General features: G+C 39.8%; 2 protein-coding genes across 2 annotated transcripts; one reads left to right on the top strand and one right to left on the bottom strand.

Annotated features, from left to right (window-relative positions):
- Positions 1-996: 996 nt before the first annotated feature.
- On the top strand, positions 997-3,866 carry LOC121898329 (P2Y purinoceptor 14-like). The gene is made up of 3 exons (XM_042413324.1): positions 997-1,128; positions 2,407-2,666; positions 3,200-3,866. Exons 1-3 carry the CDS (start codon positions 997-999, stop codon positions 3,864-3,866), a joined length of 1,059 nt encoding a protein of 352 aa, XP_042269258.1.
- A 6,638-nt stretch (positions 3,867-10,504) lies between these two features.
- Positions 10,505-14,615, bottom strand: LOC121899532 (transmembrane 4 L6 family member 1). Its single transcript, XM_042415415.1, has 5 exons — positions 14,410-14,615; positions 14,028-14,096; positions 13,247-13,401; positions 12,775-12,967; positions 10,505-10,575 (listed from the first exon to the last, which is right to left on the bottom strand). Exons 1-5 carry the CDS (start codon positions 14,584-14,586, stop codon positions 10,555-10,557), a joined length of 615 nt encoding a protein of 204 aa, XP_042271349.1. The 5' UTR covers positions 14,587-14,615; the 3' UTR covers positions 10,505-10,554.
- Between the last annotated feature and the right edge of the window lie 5,849 nt (positions 14,616-20,464).

Here is a 20,464-nt window from a genome sequence, read left to right as displayed (position 1 = left end):
CTCACTGTCCCAATGTTAGAAATGCACAGAGAGGCCAATTTATAGTTTCACTGTTTTAAAATTCCACATAACCACCCTTTACCTTAATTTGACCCCTCTGGTGACTTTAAAATCCCGTTAAATAAATACAGGGTCAGATTTGACAAATATTTATACTAGCTGCACAAAAAAAAAAAAATTGAAATATTTCCATTTTTGTATATTTTGGGCCACTTTAAGAAACGTCTTACAGTTTCAGGCTTAAAGGTGCAACAAATGACATTGAGCCTCACTAGATGTCAGCATACAACTATTTGCTATGTAAAGATATAGCTGAGTAATGGCGACCTGAGCTGAGAATGAAATCATACTCCCTCCGGGTGTTTTGTTATAAGCTTCTCTGTTCTTTGTTTTGGTTGTCACCGGCTGCACATGCATGCTAGTGCATGTGAGCGTGCATGTTCATTTTCAAGATGGCGTCCGCGTCACAAACGTTCTTATATTATAGCTAAACAGTCCACTAAAACATGTTTCTGAAAGCACTGAAGGCAAGAAACAGGCAATGCACTAACAGAATCTGGATCCATATTTGCTCAGCACTGCCTAGTTTGACAGTTTGAGTTTTGTAAGTTGTTGGCTTTCTTTCTTTTTTTCCCAACTTTATTGAGTAAACGACAAACGTTTGTTTTGGTCTGAGATGTTGGTGCTATAGTGCGACATCTAGTGGCTGAATGTCATATATCGCAACTTTAAAGAATGTAAGTTAGGGTGTTTTTACTGCTTTGAAATGTCAAAATGGGTCAAATTATGACAAACATTATGTAAGGGTTAATACAGATTTGAAAAAGGTCACCTGGACTTGCTTTAGATTGAATCCAAAAGGCTTCTTCCTGTCTTACATGTGTAATGATACACTCAGCTGATGGTTCAGTAGGATACATAGTTAATGTTTTAAACTATATTTAACACTATAAAGATGATAGATTTGTGTTCACCCTTCTTAGAACCTCCACAAACATGGATGACCTGGTAGGAATGGGAGTGACCTCAGTCACCAACCAGACCTACGATGATAATATGACTCATTGTGATCCAGTCGACACATCAGTCCACCTCTTCCTCATGCCGGTTTACACTCTGGTGTTTCTGGTGAGTGTCAAATATTCAGATTACAGTCACGTTCCCTCCACCTCCTCTGTCTGCCAATCACACCACCCACGTAGCCACAGGTGTGCCTGGATGTGCCTGTGCCATCTAAATCTCAAACTGGCACAACCAACATAATCATAGCAGCCTGTCACAGGCAGCCACTCACTGCTTGGCGGTAGAGAGCTTTCCCATATTCGCAGGAAGTAGGGGTGCTGGGGGTGCAGCAACTTCCAGGTGGCTGGCACCTGCCGATTTATGTGCCGTTTCTTAACCACATTCAAAGTCAAATTTGTATGTATTTCCCTACACAGCCAAGAATAGATAATTAATCACTACAGTGATATTGATAGTTTTCTTGATAGAATAGAGTGTAAGGATGCAGTTTATTGGTTTGGTTTTTCGTGAGCTGACCAGTACCAGTTGTGAAATGTGTGCTTATTCCAATTTTTGGACACCAACAGAAAAAACAAAAGGGGTAAGCTATGTCCTGCTATCACTCTGGAGCTTGTTTTCTGCCCCTTTGTTGAGGAAGTAATGTTGTTTTAGCTGTGTGCACTCAGGAGTGGGCGACTTGTCATTGCAGGAGTGTTTTGTTGTGAAATGTGTTAGTTACCTCATTAGCTGGAGAGCTAATATCCGCAGGGTGTTTCTAGTCAGATAGCACCGTTCTTGGTGTGTTGTTGTGTCATTTTGTCGGTCGTTTGTTGACGTTAGCAGGAGAGAGGCAAGGCCAGGTCCTTCACATAGAATCAGTCCACAGACTGTTACAGACAACCAAGAAAGTCTGGGAAGGTCTCATTTTGTATGTTACTACCTGTTCACTCACTGGCAATAACAAACGATTAATACGTGTAAATTGCTTCACAATTCTACATTGAGAACCTTTAACAGCTCTGCTGTCAGGGTTTATGTTTAGTTGTCACTTTGTGCAATAAAATAGTTAACTAACAGTGCCGTGCGCTGTAGAGCCGATGGACTGGACAGGCCATAAAAGACACCTTTTGTCTGTACTGTTGTGTTCAGCCTTTATAGACTGATGTTCTGTTGGTTGAGTGTGTTGGATAGACAGTGTTTTGCTGTTATTGCCTTTGTGATTCAGAACGTTGCAAAGTAAACTCGTTTGTCGTTCGTTTGTCTAACTTTTCATAAGTCAGTTTTGCTGGGAAAAGATGACCCACCCACTTTTGTATTTGCCCATACAATTTCTGCCTACACCACTGCATTTCACATGTTAATCTCTTAAAAACCTGTCCTGAGTTCATCCTGTTTCCTCTCCAGGTGGGTTTGGTCCTCAACAGCTTCCTCGTGAAGGTTTACTTCTGCTCAGCTCAGCAGCAGGTATCCAGCATCATGGTGGTCTACCTGAAGAACCTGGCAGTCTCCGACTTCGTGCTCTGCCTCTGCCTCCCCTTGAACATAGCAAACTACATCAGCAAGTCAGCCACCTTCCGCCTGGTCTACTGCATCTTTGGAGCCTCCACCTTTTACCTCAACATCTACGCCAGCATCCTGTTCATGGGCTACATCGCTGCTAACAGGTAGATCCCCCACCCTAGACTACAACAAACCATGCAATTTATCAGCACAGTTAATACTTTTTGTAAATGTTTTATTGCTTTATTGTCTGTTTTTATATGCCTGCATATTATCTTTATACTGACTCTACAGAGCAACAGCAGCAACTACAGCTGTAAATTCTTACAGTCAAATGAAAAACTAGAAGAAGAAAAGCTATTTGTATTTGTTAACTTAACCTAACATTTGAATTCAGCCCTTCCACTCATATTCTTAATTTGAAACAAGTTACATTTTGAAGTATATAAATTCAAATGAGTTTATCTTCCCATATGCACAGACACAGAATACAAGCACATTGGAATTCCTGCAAGCTGAAATGGTCATGAGCTTTCTCCATGTCCTCGTATCATTGCAGGAGTAAAGAGCTGGTCCTCTCCTCTAGAACTAATATTAGAATCTTCATTCCTCATGAAATCTGTGGTTTGACAATTTGTATTACTATTATTCAGTGATCAATAATCTGCTGACACCTGCCTGCCTCTCTTCTCTCCAGGTATCTGAAGATCATCCATCCTTTAAGAACTCACGTCCTGCAGACAGTGCAGGTTGCCCGCATCATCTCCACGGTAACCTGGGTTTTCCTCCTGGCCATTACAACCTCCTACATCACTCTGTTTACCCTCACCCAACCGGAATTGACCATTGTCCCTGACACCTGTGACCCCTTGCAAAGCGCCAAGGTCATAGTGTTTGACAAAATCATCCACACCTGCTCCACCGTGACCTTCCTGTTTGTCCTCATCTCCCTGGTCTTCTTCTACTACAGCGCCTCCCGCAGTGTGTTGCTGGCACAGCAGAGGCAGCTGTCATCCACCAGCTGCAAGAGGCTCAAGAAATCACGCAGGAAAATGTTGGTGCTGGTCACCGTATTCTGCATTTGTTTCGTGCCGTACCACCTGGTTAGCCTTCCCTACATATTCCTAAAGAGGATGTGCTCTTTGAGCCAGGTGTTGTACTACCTGAAGGAGATGACCATGCTGTTGTCAGTTGTCAACATCTGCCTGGATCCGTTCATCTATTTCATCTTCAGTAAGGCGTTCCGGGCCCAGCTGAGACGTCCACATAGCAAGAAGGCAAGGAGGCACAGTGAAGGGCAGCCGAAAGCCACAAACAATGAGGCATCGCCCAGCACATTGACAAGTCAGACTGATGGGCTGTAACTTAGAAGATCATTCTGGTGATTTTCTATATTTTTCTTATTGTCAACAAATCTCATGTTTGGATACAAACCAACAATGAACTGTTCTACTAACAAGTATCTTATTCCTCTGTGCTGTCGACCGTTGTTGTTGTCCAAAAACAATTAGAAACACGTCAATGAGCCACACGGCTGCACTGGGTGACATGTTTAAGAAAAAAAAAGAAGACTCCTCAATCTGCCTCCTCCTCCACCCTCCACTCTACTCACTGCAGACATGATTGCTTATTTTTTAACTGATAAGGCCTCTACCATCAGTAACCAGTTCTCTGAGCCTAACCAACTCAGTTTACAGCTGCCAACTAACAGGGCCACACTGTCCTCATTCTCCCCTATGACCAAGGAGGAAGTTTCCAAAATTCTTCTAGACTCTCGTCTCACTACCAGTCCACTAGACCCAATACCATCCAACCTGCTACAAAACATTTTCCCCGCACTTAACCCCACGGTCACACACATCATCAACTCCTCACTTACAACGGATGTTTTCTCCCACTGAATTTAAGCAAGCCCGTGTCACCCCACTGCTAAAAATGCCTACGCTCAACCCAACCCAGATTGAAAACTACAGACCTGTTTCACTCCTAACCTTCCTATCAAAAATACTTGAGCGCACAGTCTTTAACCAAGTCTCTGAATTCCTTTCTGAGAACAACCTGTATGACCTGAATCAGTCCGGCTTTAAGCGGGGTCGCTCTACTGAGACTGCACTCCTGGTGATTATGGAATCACTATGCTCAGCTAGAGATGCTGGTCAGTCCTCAGCCCTGCCAATCAGGCACCTGATTGGCAGCACCTGGGGGTACCAGAAGCTCAAAACAAGAGTCAATAGCAACAGCAAAATAAGTTGTTTGGCATTGGCTGAAAAGATTTGGCAAATTTTTCATGGGCACAACCCACATACTCAGCTCTGCTGCTCATCCCATAAATGCATGTTCCTTACAAATGTGGCACCATTTAAAAGGGAAATAAACAGGCTTTCCAACAGTATAAGATTTATTACCAAGAAGCATTGTTACAACAAAGAAATAATCTACCAAACACAAATTTCCTTACTTTTTGTGCTGTGTTTATTTTCTACATTGTAGAACATATGAAATAATGAAGTAAACAAAAAAGTTTTAATAAACCAAAATATAAAATATTGTAGAAGCGGTGAGATTAACAAAACCAATAAGTTTATCTTTTGGCTGCACACCTTCGTGGCCTTTTATTCACACACTCAAACCAACATACCAAAAAATTGTGCCACACACAAAATGGCGCTGCCTTTAACATGGTTACACTTCCACCTCTTAAAGAGAGCAAGTCAAGATTAACTGTGCACAGTGTGAGAACGTCACCATACCAGGAGTCCCATAACCCATAACATTTCATGCCGAACACACATAAAAACAAGTCTCTGTGATTTATGTCCTTCACCTGACAGGCACGGCTCCGAATCACCAGAGCGGAGGTCGGAGCCTCTGCAGGAGGAGGTTTAAGGGCCTTGCAGCCATGTGAGGGAAAGGTAGGGGTTTGGCCATTTCAACAGGCTGGTCCAGATCCAGGTGGGCCAGCTTAAGGCAGTCCACTGAAATGTGCTCCAGCCAGTTCTGCACATCCTTTTTGAGCCTGTGCCAGATGAACTTGGGAGCCACCGGCCTCTATGCAATTTTTGCCTGGTTGTAAAAGGCTGTGGATAGCATTGAAGATCTGTCATCTCCACGACAAGCTGCGGAAACATCATGGTGCCAGTGTAGTCAAAAATACTTTCAAAAGTACTATCCTCCCATGACAGCCATCTTGAATGCCTGGACATCTGGGTCAGAAGCTCGATCTGCCACCATAAGGGCATAGTCAAGCCCCAAGTGGACAAGCTCAGCGATGGACTGGGAGAGACAATCAGCCACCTGGTTGTTTTTGCCAGCAACATGTTGTATGTCTGTGGTGAACTCCAAGATGAAGGAAAGCTGGCATTGTTGACAGGCAGACCATGGCTTGGCTACCTTAGCCATAGTGAACGACAGTGGTTTGTGGTCCACAAATGCCATGAACCATCGAGCCATCGAGCCATCAAACCATCGGTCAAGAGTCATTGCATAATTGAGCTGGCAGTAATCACTGCATGGATGCCATCTGTGGCCAGGTCTTGGCGCAATGAGCGTGGACAGGTGGACCAGTGATGGATGTGGTGTTCCACCCTGTGTTTGGCGAGGAGGACAAGAAGGTGGGCTGCGTTAGGTCTGAGAACTCAGCGAGGAGCTGGACAAACTCATCTGCAGCGAGGAGCATGCTAGACAGTCTGATGGCCTCCGGCCTGCTGAGTGTACTGCATAGCAGCAGACAATCACAGAGTTAAACAGACGGCAGCCCTTAATGTCCACCAACAGTCTGATTCTAGCTGTGGCAACAATCGCTATCTCCCCCCCGGCATTGATGAAGCAGTTGGTATTACTGACTGTTGGGCTCTGGCCAACACATTACTGACTCAGTAATGGTGGTGTTGGCCAAAGCAGTGTGTACCTGGGAAGGCAGCTGCTGCAGAAACAGTTTAATAAATAAAAAGTCAGGCTTGTGGCTTCAAGGGCGAGCTAGCATTTTGTCTGTTAGCTCAGATCGTTGTTGTCGCCGAGGCCGGAAGGCAGAAAGTCCAAAAGTCTTTAAAAGATGAGCTTTTAATGCACAATATTTGTCCTGCGCCTGAGAATGCTTGAGAATGCTCACCACTCTGCCCGCTGTTGAACTGCTCAGGGTTGTGACGACATAATAGTATTTAGTGGAATCTGCAGTAATGTTGTGGGATTAACAAAACTGGTAAGGTTCTCTTTTGGCTGCACACTACCACTGTGGCTGTTTATTCACACACTCACACACCAGAAATTGGCACCATTCTAACATCCACTGTAACACAGTATGGTGCAGCTGTTACCATGGTTACACTTCCACTTCTTAAAGGGAGTGAGTCAAGATTAACTGTACACAGAACCTCACCATACCAGGAATCCTATAACCCAACATTTCATTCTGAACACACATATAAACAAGTCTCTTAAGTCCATGAAGGCTCTGCTACAATATCATATTTTAGATTACTCAAAGTTTCCACTGTTTGCCTCGATGACAGCTTTGCACACTTTTGGCAATAGCACAATCAGCTTCATTAGGTCGTCACCTGGATGGTTTTCAGTTAACAGGTGTGCCTCGTCAGAAGTTAAGTGGTGGGATTTCTTCCCTTCTTCATGCATTTGAGACCATCAGTTGTGTTGTGCTGAGGTAGTGCTGGTATACAGCAAACAGCCCCATAATACACTACTGTAGTAATCCATATTATGGCAAGAGAAACAATAGTCCATCATTACTTTAAGACATGAAGGTCATTCAATCCAGAACATTTCAACAACTCTGAAAGTTTCTTAAAGTGCCGTTGCAAAAACGGTCAAATGCTGTGATGAAACTCTCTCATGAGGACCGGCCAGGAAAGGAAAACCAAGATTATTATCTAAATGTGCCTGCAACCTCAAGTTCCTGTTTTGCAGAGCAAGGCTTTTCGACTTTTCTGTTAAGAAACGTCTCATGTCATCATTGATATAGTGTCATTATGATTCTTCCTGTTCTGCTTGTGTTCATGGTAAGTGTCAAGAGTGAATAATGCAGCCAGAAGTTCCTTTTTTTTACACTGGTTCAATGTTGTGGAACAGCCTTCCACTACACATCCAGTTTTTGAATATAAGACGGGTTTATAGACAGGTTACTTTTTTATGGAACAGGGTCACAAATTTATAATGAAATCTGCAATGACATTGTTACTTTAGCTGTCGCAGCCTCATGAGGCTGGTTAAGATATTGCCAAGAGTGTGCAAAGCTGTCATGAAAACAAACAATGGTTACTGTGAGGAATCTTAAATATGAAACATATTGTATTGTATTGTTTATATATATATTTTTTTATCATGATTTCATACATGTTATTTAATAGCTTTGATGTCCTCAGTTTTGTTCTACAATGTAGAAAATAGTAAAAGTAAAGAACCCTTGAATGAGTTGGTGTGTCAAAACTTTTAACTGGTGCTGTAAGCAGTTTAATTTGGAGGCCTTGTTGGAGCATCAGAGGAGCGTAATGAGAAGCTAAGGGTCATTGTGTAGACAGTCCAGGTCTGAGCCCTGTGGACTTCCTGATATGATGTGGACACCGATCCTTTCTATGATATATCAATTCCTTTATTTGATCATTCCAGGATCCTCTGTTGTCTTTCAGCGAGAAACACATTTTAATTATTTATCATCATTTCCATTCAGCCACATGTGAAACTGAAACTCACTGTGTGTTGGGTACAATTTATAGTTTGATATGTGATATATTCACTTAATTTTCACTTTCCCTTAAAACATTTGGGCTAATAAATACCTTGTACAGTTTATAAGACATCAAAATCATAACCAAGGTTATTAAATAATGAATTTACATTCAGAATATCAATAAATACAGATGCAAACAAATAAAATATTTCTATATATTCTGCCAGCAGGAATGGTTCATGTGTGTTCGGCATCTGAGCAGTGAAGTCCAATTATACGCTGCGGCTCAACAGAATGCAGGTTTTTATGAATGTGCAGATGTTTGTCACAGTTTGAGGAAACGCTGCTGTGCTGGCAGTGGTGACCGTGCACCTTTATGAATATTTGGATAGTGCATATATGTGCAGATACAAAGCTGTTAGAACCGACTGACAGCTGATCAGCTGCGTCGTCGTCGTCTTGTTTCCTCGTTTCCTCTCTGCTCACGTCTTCAACGGGAGAGACTAAGATTCATGAGGGAAACATGGATGCATTGAAGGGAATTAGGACGTATCCCGTCACTCGTTAGGAGCGACCGTGAAGAGATGAAGACCATTAAGCCTTTAAGGACTATAAAGACCAGGAGTAGAATATCATAACATACAAATCCACCTTATTAGGCCTATTATGTGTATGTGTAATATCTTCATACCTACACATTTGAAAATTTACATTTAGGCTACATAAACTGTGTATGTCACATTATGATCATATATTATTATCTATATTATATACTGTATATATTATTATATACTATATATTATATATGTTTATAGTATTATATGATTATTGTAATCATGTTGTTATGTTTGTCAATCCTCCAATCAGTGACTGTAGCTGCAGCTAATAAAACACTGATAATAATTCTGATTGCTGTCAAAACTAGTTCAACTTTATAATAATAATAATAATAATAATAATGATAATATAGAATTGAAAAGAAGATTCTTCACATACAGAACTGTGAAAGAGTTTTCAGTACTATAAATAAAGTGAGGATTCTTTAATGATGCCATGAATAGTTTTTATTCATCAATGAAAGTCATACAAAGTTCAATAAACAGCAGAAATCTAAAGTAAATCAATATTTGCTGTGAGCAGCTTTGCCTTTTAAAACAGCGGCAGGTCTCCTCGATACACCTGCACACAGTGTTTCAGGTATTTACTTTAGTATCGTCAGAAAATATAAGAAAAGTAGCTTAAGGACCTTTTTCCAAAATAAGATTAAAGAGAAGATTCATCATCAAATATGAGCTCAGGGTGCAACTGTCTTTTAATTTATAAAAACTATTATTAAACAAATACATGAATAAATAAAATGTGCAAAGAAAATGTGAAGTTCTGGCAGGTTTTCTGTTTCCAGTGTTGTCGTTGTTGTTGTCAGGATTTATTATCACAGAGATGTCGACTGAATAAATGAGAAGATTCGTCGTCACATCAGTGAAAAATCATTTAAGGCTGCAGAGTCGGGGCCTGATCAATAATTCTGATTGTCCTGCATCACATGATCACTTTTATTATCATCAGTACCAACTCATCAACAACTTTATCAAAAAAAGTTAAGAGACTCATCCTATGGGCTCATTTGTGCTCCTTAATCAATACATTTAAATAAAGTTATTGAATAATATTTCACAATTTAATAGATAGATTTAAAATCAATATTAAATTACAGATTCAATTATTAGATTTCTAAATGAATGAATAAAACAACAGAAAAATGAATCTGATCTAAAAATAAATTAAAATTCAATACATATTTAAAAGAATAATCAATATATATAAAGAATAATTAATCAATAAATATAAATGATAATAAAACTTTAAATTAAAAAATGAATTAACAATCAATCTTTAAACAGTCCATTTAGTATATTGTTAAACTGTGGATTGTTTATTTAATTTATTGATCAAATTCCACATTTTATTATTGATTCATTAATCGATTGATTGATAGTTTAATCAATTCATAAATGGACTATTAAGCTGTGCAAATGAGCCCCCACACTTTAATACTTATTGTTATTATGTTATTATATGTTATTATGTTCTTATTGTTTGTTTTAATTGTGTTTTTTTAACAGCTGTTATTTTAATAAATAAAAACATAATTAATAATTAAACAAGTTTCTTCCTGCAGCCACAAAGTTTAGTTTAAGTTTATTATCTGAAAGTTATTTTGAACTAAAGTGCGTCAGTGCTTTATGACCAAAACATGTTGAACATGTTTTTATTTTTCAGCTTTGACTGTTCTGTTTGACCTGAAAATAAAAGATTTTTATCGTATGATGAAGAGTTTCTTCTTCTTCCTCCAGGATCCATGACGACCGGTTTCAAGCTGAAACTGGACTGACCTGTAAAACACACACACACACACACACACACACACACACACACATATCAGCCTGAACTCATCATAATACTAGTTTTATAATCAGTAATAGAAGAAGTACTCAGATCCTTTACCACAGTAAAAGTACATAAGTATTATGAGCTTGATGTAGTTAAAGTATTGCAGTAAAAGTACATAAGTATTATGAGCTTGATGTAGTTAAAGTATTGCAGTAAAAGTACATAAGTATTATGAGCTTGATGTAGTTAAAGTATTGCAGTAAAAGTAGTGGTTTGGTCCCTCTGACTGATATATTATTATATATGACATCATTAGATTATTAATAGTGAAGCATCAGTGTTAGAGCAGCATGTTACTGTTGTAGCTGCTGGAGGTGGAGCTAGTTTACACTACTTTATATACAGTTAGCTAGTTTAGTCCAGTGGTTCCCAACCTAGGGGTCGGGCCCCTCCAAAGGGTCAGCAGATAAATCTGAGGGGTGGTGAGATGATTAATGGGAGAGGAAAGAAGAAAAAACAAAGTTCTGATACACAAATCTGTTTTCAGTTTCATTTAGTAAGTGTGGTTCTGTGAGTGGGACTCTGCTGTCGGTGTAATTATCTTGATGACTCAGGTACTTTTCTTGACTCATTTTTCTAGATGAGTTATATTTTTCCGATGACATGACATCACACTGTGCTGTCAACATGTTCATATGTTGCAAGATCATTATGAAAGTCCTTCTGCACAGACTGTCGCTCTGTGGTTTCATTGGCTAAATTATGAATGCATCAACTGGTTTAGTAATAAAAACACATTGATCGTGATGCAACGGCATCAAAACATTTAAATAAACTACTTCAGTTCCTCCCTGAACTCTGAATTCACTAGAAAGAGACCCAGCGCTCATGTTATGAGGTCGTCTACCAGGAACGTGACGTTATTTTGATGAATTTGCAGCAAACATTGAGTTTGAAGTTTTTAGCAGGACGACTCTGCGCTGGTTCTGTCTGTGTTGATGAACTGATGTCCTTCAAACCAATGAGGAGGCTGCGTCTGACCCTCTTCTATAATTACATCTTTCTATCTCTAATCAATGTTATGGATGTCTGAAGTGATCCTGATCCTGGATGTCAGTTATTCTCATCTAAGTCTGGAAATGTTGATTATTAAACTCCAACTCAGTTCTTTTCCATGAAGGCTGAAGACTTTTCTGTTTGCCTTTTATTAAATCTAATTTGAGGTTTTTGACTCATATCTCACACTGTGCAGTAACTTTTCTCCTGTTTTATTTCTTATTTTAACTTATTTTTATCTAACATTTAACTCTCTGCTTTTTGTAAGACGTCAAAAGACAAAAAGGTTGGAAACCACTGGTTTCATCTTTAACAATGTGTTGTATTTTAAAAGCTTGTTATATTATCCATTGTGTCAAATCTTCATCTGAAAAGTAACTAAAGCTGTCAAATAAATGTAGTGGAGTAGAAAGTACAATATTTCCCTCTGAAATGTAGAAAGTAGCATCACATGGAAATACTCAAGTAAAGTACAAGTCGTAGAGTAAATGTACTTTTTTTATTTTCCACCACGGCTTATTATTTATTATACTGTATATAATGTGTTTATATACTATAAATAAAATGTTTAGATGTTATTCCTTCAGATATTATAATGGAAAGCTAAAGAGCACATTATCAATAACTCGCTATCTTTTGAAATTTTTAAAAAAATAAATTGTCATCACATTTAATTCATGAATTCTACTTTCTCATGTATGTTAATGGGGTGGACAAAATATTAGGAACACCTTATTATCTCTCTGACAATGTCAACAAAAACTGAGGATGTATAAGTTTCATAACAGTAGAGTTGACGGCAGATCTGTTGCATTAGCTTGCACAGGTGTTCCTAATAAAGTGCTCGCTGAGTGTATTTCTGACCATTTGTGAATTTTTCTGTTAATTCTGTGTGTTTCTGTTTGTCATTTATTTTCTTAGTATTTTGCTAAATCATGTTGTATTTATTAGTTAAGTATTTTTTATGGCATCAAACTGGTTTCTGTCCCCACAACATGATCAAAACCAGAACACACACCCTGAGGATGCTTATTGAAACAGGAGATTCCCTGACCGACCCTGAACCTCTCATCTTACCCCTGAAACAGACCTTTGAGGAGGTGAGGACAGGACATGTTCTGAGCTCTGTCCTCATTGAGACGCACCTTGTTGTTGCAGAATCCCTGACCCAGGATCAGTCCCAGCAGTGAGTTGAGGATGTTCGCTCCACAGAGGACGACCTGCAGCCCGCTGGCGCCCCCCAGCACGCTGAACAGAACTACATTCCACTGAACCACACCTCTGGGCTCCAGACACACTCCCGACCACAGACTGCTGTTATACAGATACCCTGCATCCCTGAGAGACAGAGACGAGCCATCAGAGTGTCGAACAGCAGGAATGTGTGTGTGTGTGTGTGTGTTTTTCTATCCTTATTGGGACCATCTCTGGTATAAACAGTGACCTTACTGGGACCAGTCGTCCTCATGGGGACCAAAGCTTGTTCCTAATGTGCAAAACGTCAGGCTGTACAAAATGAATGGAGTCTAACAGGGATAGCAAATGTGTGTGTGTGCGTGTGTGTGTGTGTGTGTGTGTGTGTGTGTGTGTGTGTGTGCGTGTGTGTGTTTGTCTCACTGGTCAGCGGTGGGTTTGAGCGGGACCCCCCAGGTGGAACCAGAGCTGGTGTTGTACAGACAGAGAGGACCCTGCACGAGACCGGTGGCACTGACCAGACAGCACATCCCAGCAGCCAGCAGACACACACAGGAGTACGTCACCTGACACAACATCTGGATACAGAGAACATACATCTGTAACACCGGAAAAACCTGCAGCAACATCTGGATCAACAGAACAACATCTGTAACACCTGAAACACCTGACACAACATCTGTAACACCTGAGACACCTGACACAACATCTGTAACACCTGACACAACATCTGTAACACCTGAAATAACATCTGTAACACCTGACACAACATCTGTAACACCTGAGACACCTGACACAACATCTGTAACACCTGACACAACATCTGTAACACCTGAAATAACATCTGTAACACCTGACACAACATCTGTAACACCTGACACAACATCTGTAAGACCTGAAATAACATCTGTAACACCTGAAATAACATCTGTAACACCTGAAACACCTGACACAACATCTGTAACATCTGAAATAACATCTGTAACACCTGACACAACATCTGGATACAGAGAACATACATCTGTAACACCAGAAAAACCTGCAGCAACATCTGGATCAACAGAACAACATCTGAAACACCTGACACAACATCTGGACATACAGCAGGCCCAAGCAGGCAGAATGTTTGCAGTTTCCAAACACAATCAAACGACATAATTTAAATGTTGCACTTTTAATCTGAACTTTTCAAACATCTGCTCACCTCACTCCTGAAGGCGCAGCAGCCTCGTGTTTTGCTGCTGCGCACAAACGCTCGAGCTCCGAGCAGAACCTGAAACCAGACACGACAACAAACATCAGTCAGCTCTGATACGAACAGAACGCTGCAGTTAGATTAGATTAGATTAGATAAATAAATCTGAATTATTATCTTAATTAAACAGACGAGTCTCAGGATCCCAAAACAAAACAGACTTTATATATTTTCAGGCAGTAACAGGAATTAAACCTGATGACACACTGAGTCTGAATTTAACCTCAGAGGAGAAACACGTGACAAAACACCAAAATACACACAGCTGCCCTGAGTCACACACACACAGCACATGACACATCACACACACACACACACACTTCTCTCTCACCAGGAGGCCGGACCCCCACAGGCCCGGGACCCAGGTGGCCTCTCTGGTCACATGACCCTCCAACAGGAAGTGGATCTTCAGCTCAGGAAACAGCAGCAGGATGTTGGAGAGAATGCAGACGGTTGCCAGGGGAACCAGAGAGACGCCGACACATCGCAGACACCTGGAGACGCACATCTGTACACGAGCAGAACGTTAATGATGATGGAAATTAATATTTTATATTTGGTCAAACAAATATTATCCGAGGGAATCAGTGATTTAATATCTGCCATAAAATGAAACACGTTTCTGAGAGAAACAAATCATTTGTTTAATTTTGTCTTGTTTTGCCTTTTTTTAAAGCTGCATTAACTGATCGATCAATCAATCAATCTTTATTTGTCTAGTTATTTCATACAGGTGAGTGCTTCACAGATGACAAACCAACAATAAGACAAATAACAAAACAAATGTAAACAGTAAAACAATTTGAGACTAATGCACACGAGAAATACAAATTATGAAAATGTAATCAAATAAAAATAGATTTAAAAACTAAAATAATAATAAAAAAGAGTGAAATAAAAATTAGATTAAAAATAGATTAAAAAGACAAAGAAATAAAATTAAAATTAATAAAATAAAATTTTACAACATGAATAGAATAAAGTAAGATGAGGGCATTTATTATTATTCTCAAAAGAAAACAAGTCTGTATTTATTGTTATAATCTTGTTTTCTGTTTCTGATCGGTTCCCTGCAGGGATCAATAATGAGTCCACATGTTCAAACTCTTCACACAGTCGACAGTTATGGATCAAACTGTGACACATTTGCATAGTTTTCACACAGAAAGCATTCAGTGACTACAGCCTTCACATGTCTTCAATACTTTACTACTAATACTACAAACACAAACAAGCAACAAAACATTTGACATGTTTACATCCTCACTTCTAAAACTCTTCAGTTCATCTTCAAACACTAACATGTATTCATACGGATAATAACCGCACTGAAATACATCTATATTCAATCAAAAAAACAAGATGAAAGCTTCCTGCTGCATTTCTATGACTCGTTTCCTGTAGATACACTGTAGTACGTTCTATAGAGAGCTACACATCTGACTGTATTTACACTATATACACATTTATACACTATCAACCATTAAAACTACATAAACACAATAAAACAGTGATGTAATAAAGATCCTCATGTGCTGCCTGTTGTTGTGTTTTTATCTCAGTGTGTCTGATTGATACATGAGTTGTTGTGTTTGTGTGTTTGTGTGTTTGTGTGTAAAACGAGCTGCTGTTTGTTGGTAAAGTGTTAAACTGTGCAGGGAACCAATCAATAAAGGATTATTTTCATTATTTTCATTATCTATTGTTTTGTTTAATTAATCAACTGATTGTTTAGTCAATAAAATGTTGGAAAATAGTGATAAATCTCCATGGTGATGTCTTCACGTGTCTTATTTTTTCTGACCAACAGTCCAAAACACCAAATAATGATGTAATAAAATAGAGAAAGGCTTCATAAAGGCAAATAGTCTATGAACAAAACAGATTAGTTTTGTGTTTCTGATCAATTAATCAATTTATCAACTAATAATTTCAGTTCTATTCCTGAAAAATCAAGTTTTACACATTTTAAACTTTGACTTGATTAAATATTATTATTATTCACTCATCTAAACAGCAAAAAATCTGAAAAAGATGAAGTAAAACCAATAACATGATGTTAACCTTACATCCCTCCTGCAGAGTCTAATAATGTCAAGTGTCTGTGAGCGAATCACTGTCACATGTTGCTCTGCAGATAGAAACACGTCTACTCACCCTGAAGAGTTGACTGCTGACAACAGACGAACGTCCGGATTGGAGTCGATCTGATCTGAGGAGGAACCTGAGACATTTATATCTGCTCCTCAGAGACACGTAGAGACACTCCTACAGCCGTGTGACACAGGAAGCATCCTGACATACTAAATAACATGAAACATTCTCAGAATCTCTAGTCTAGTTTGCTGCATCTGCAGATTTCTAAAGTGTGTTGTGCATTTCCTTTATTGTTTTAGTTTTCAGACAGTCTAAACATGTCCGCAGCTCCCCAGCGGTTGAAAGTAACTAAGTACATTTACTCAAGTACTGTACTTAAGAACAGTTTTGAGGTAAATGTACTTTACTTGAGTATTTCCATGTGATGCTACTTTCTACATTTCAGAGGGAAATATTGTACTTTCTACTCCACTACATTTATTTGACAGCTTTAGTTACTTTTCAGATGAAGATTTGACACAATGGATAATATAACAAGCTTTTAAAATACAACACATTGTTAAAGATGAAACCAGTGGTTTCCAACCTTTTTGGCTTTTGACGTCTTACAAAAAGCAGTGTGTAGTCGGGGTCACATTTCACATGTCTATGAGTTGTTAACAGCTCCACCAAATAGTGATTTTTCCCTCTAAACTTCTCACATGCTTTCATTTCAATAAATGTTCAAATGATCCAATATTTCAGCAAAAATCAAAGATTAGAGAAAAAGTCCAAAAACTGAAAACAGATTTCAAAGTGTTTTGCAAAAACATGAAAGACATCAAGACAGAATGTAAAATAAACACATTATAAAAAGACATTTAAATTGACTTTAAAACAGTTAAACGTTAGATAAAAATAAGTTAAAATAAGAAATAAAACAGGAGAAAAGTTACTGCACAGTGTGAGATATGAATCAAAAACCTCAAATTAGATTTAATAAAAGGCAAACAGAAAAGTCTTCAGCCTTCATGGAAAAGAACTGAGTTGGAGTTTAATAATCAACATTTCCAGACTTAGATGAGAATAACTGACATCCAGGATCAGGATCACTTCAGACATCCATAACATTGATTAGAGATAGAAAGATGTAATTATAGAAGAGGGTCAGACGCAGCCTCCTCATTGGTTCATCAACACAGACAGAACCAGCGCAGAGTCGTCCTGCTAAAAACTTCAACTCAATGTTTGCTGCAAATTCATCAAAATAACGTCACGTTCCTGGTAGACGACCTCATAACATGAGCGCTGGGTCTCTTTCTAGTGAATTCAGAGTTCAGGGAGGAACTGAAGTAGTTTATTTAAATGTTTTGATGCCGTTGCATCACGATCAATGTGTTTTTATTACTAAACCAGTTGATGCATTCATAATTTAGCCAATGAAACCACAGAGCGACAGTCTGTGCAGAAGGACTTTCATAATGATCTTGCAACATATGAACATGTTGACAGCACAGTGTGATGTCATGTCATCGGAAAAATATAACTCATCTAGAAAAATGAGTCAAGAAAAGAGTCCCACTCACAGAACCACACTTATTAAATGGTTTAAAGTTGCATCTGATGTCATTTTGTTCGACTTCCTGAACTATTTAGTAAAACGTCATTTCTGATGAGTTTTTCTGGATGAATGATTACAAAAAACTTGAGCTGTGTTCTTTTTATTTACAGGTGCAGAAGACACAATGTAAGAACAAATGTCTCTCCACAGCAGCTGTATTTCCAGCTGTACGTCCATGTGGGCACAACACAATAACTAACTACAGCGTGTTATGCAACATATTATGGGAAACCAACTGGAAAACTCGCTGTGCTTGGAGGTCAGAGGTCACTGAGGCAGTAAATACAGTGATCACAGAGGACAGAAACATTTGTAAATGATCGTTCAGAAGCAGCTCCAGCTGCTGAGTTTCAGGTTTTTCTCACTTCATCTTTTTCTCTATTTTTGGTTCTTCTAAGAACAGTCGTCTTATTTTAGCTCATCCGTGAATCACTGTGTTGGTATTGAGGACAGCAAAGACTCATGGGAAACCTGCTCATGTTTGATCCGTCATCCAGCGTCGACCTCTGCCTACAGGATGACGTGTTCTCTGATCTGAACTGACCTGGTTTCAAGATTCTCGTGGTCTGTTTTAACTGATCTGTGCTGAAGGTGGAACAGAAGTGGACTGAAAGCCTGAACAGGTGGACCTGGTTTTCATGGAAGCAGATGGAGATCCACTTTTTAAAGTGATCTTGGTCCAGTGGTTTGGTCTGCACCCAAAAATGGACCAAGACCTTCCATTTAAAGTGGTCTTTAGGTAGGACTGAGCAACATATTGATATTATATAAATATTGTGATATTGTGATGTGGCTTTTCCTGGTTTTAAAGGCTCAATTACAGTAAAGTGAGACTGGTCTTTACCCATTCAGTCATTACATCCATGTTCCTGATTATTTATCAGAAATCTCATTGAGTAAATATTTTGTGAAAGCACTAATAGTCGTCCCTACAATAACATCACAATATCAATATCGAGGTATTTGGTCAAATATTTGATTTTGTCCGTATCCCCCAGCTTTAGTCTGTCTGTTCTGGTGTGAATCAGTGTATGATGGTAAACTTGGTTCAGTTTCTTTTCACACAGAGAAAAATCCAAGCGTCACTGCCAGCCAGGTGAGAACGTTCTCTCTGCTCATTGGTCAGTTGTGTCTGGGGGCGGGAACAAGAACGTAAACACAGGAAGAAGCTCCTCTGGCCAACGTTCTTTGTTGCAACAGTTCCGAACCAGAGCAGGTATGAAAACGCCTTCAGTCTGGTGGTTCAATATCCACCAGGCTTCGAACGGGACTCCGGCAGGTTTTCCTCCTCGGTGAGATTCGTTTGTGCAGATCTGAACAGTAATCCTACTCGGACCAAAACAACCGCACAGAGACCGTTTAGAGGGAGTGGTCTCAGTCCCAAAACGAACAGTTCCACAAACAAACTGCTGCAGTTTGTTTGTGGAACGTGATCCGACAGACTACCAAGCGTGTACTGTGAGCGAAACGGCTCCCGTAGCCAGGAGCGCCTTGCATGCTGGGATGTTGATAAGTGAATTTAACAGTTGCTAACAGCTAGAAGCTAGCCCATGGATGTATAATAAGAGCTGGATAGGGCGCCGCCGCTCAGCCTTGCAGCTAATTTTTCCCAGTGGTCACTCGCGGTATTGCAGCGAAAAATCCCCCATAGACCACCACAGTAAAAGAGACGCCTGTAAAACTGTTGACAGGACACCTTGAACTGCAAACAACATCAATTATGACTCTTTCTATTATGGTCTTTTGATCCATGGAGGTTTTATGTTTGTAAAACTTTCCTCGAGCCGAGAAAAGCGATTTAAAAATCCGTGACGTCATCGCAATGTAAAGTCTATGGGCCGAACGGGAGCTTGTGGGCGGGGCCAGCGGGGGAAACACTACTGTGCATATTCAGTGGGCCGCACAATGCGGACGCTAACCTGGAAGCTAGAAACTTTTTTTGGCGTATGCGCCAGGCGAGCAATTCCTATAGGACTGAATGGGCGCCATTTTTAGTCCGGTAGCTTTTATAACACATCCATGGAATTTAACAGTTGCTAACAGCTAGCAGCTAGCCGGACATTGACTTGAGGTCCTTCCTGTGTTTACGTTCTTGCTCCCGCCTCCAGAAACACCTGACCAATGAGCAGCGAGAACGTTCTAACCTGGCTTGCAGTGATGCATTTTGGTTCACTTGGATTTTTATCTGTGAAAAGAAATCGAACCGAGTTTACCTTCATACACTGATTCAGACCAGAGCAAACAAAACCCTCTACAGACCCTTCAGGGAAGCAGATGTTGGTGTTGTATGTTTAGTGTTTGATAATCGTGACTGCTTGAGAAGAAAGATCTCAGTCTGCTTCTGAGCAAACGTCTGACTGACCTTAACGAACCAAACAGACAGATCAGTTAAGAGGTGAAAACATTCATAGTGTCCAACACGGTTCCTGCACTGAGTCAGAGAACACAATGAAAATGAAACCGTAGTCATTTAATGTGGCAAAAGACTTTTTCAGTCATCATCACGCAGAGCAGGTTGAGTCTAAAACATGACACAGTCTGAAACCAGAACATCCATGTGAAGCTCCAGGAGACGTTTGTTTCAGAAGCCGCGGTCAAGACACACGACACACACACGCAGTGCTGCGCCGCCTCTCATCCACGAGGTGACGGCGGTTTGGTTTGGTTTGACTAGCAGAAGTTCAGACGT

The sequence above is a fragment of the Thunnus maccoyii genome, chromosome 6 (assembly GCF_910596095.1).
Source record: "Thunnus maccoyii chromosome 6, fThuMac1.1, whole genome shotgun sequence".
Taxonomy (NCBI): Eukaryota; Metazoa; Chordata; class Actinopteri; order Scombriformes; family Scombridae; genus Thunnus; species Thunnus maccoyii.
Note: the sequence above shows the minus strand (reverse complement) of the source record. Positions and strands in the feature narration are given on the sequence as shown.

Excerpts from the sequence above, each read along its gene's own strand:
- LOC121898329 (XM_042413324.1), top strand. The coding sequence starts at position 997 with ATGGATGACCTGGTAGGAATGGGAGTGACCTCAGTCACCAACCAGACC. Across the intron at positions 1,129-2,406 it reads TTTACACTCTGGTGTTTCTG|GTGGGTTTGGTCCTCAACAG; the intron begins GTGAGTGTCAAA and ends TTTCCTCTCCAG. Across the intron at positions 2,667-3,199 it reads GGCTACATCGCTGCTAACAG|GTATCTGAAGATCATCCATC; the intron begins GTAGATCCCCCA and ends TCTTCTCTCCAG.
- LOC121899532 (XM_042415415.1), bottom strand. The coding sequence starts at position 14,586 with ATGTGCGTCTCCAGGTGTCTGCGATGTGTCGGCGTCTCTCTGGTTCCC. Across the intron at positions 14,097-14,409 it reads TGTGGGGGTCCGGCCTCCTG|GTTCTGCTCGGAGCTCGAGC; the intron begins GTGAGAGAGAAG and ends GTCTGGTTTCAG. Across the intron at positions 13,402-14,027 it reads GCTGCGCCTTCAGGAGTGAG|ATGTTGTGTCAGGTGACGTA; the intron begins GTGAGCAGATGT and ends CTCTGTATCCAG.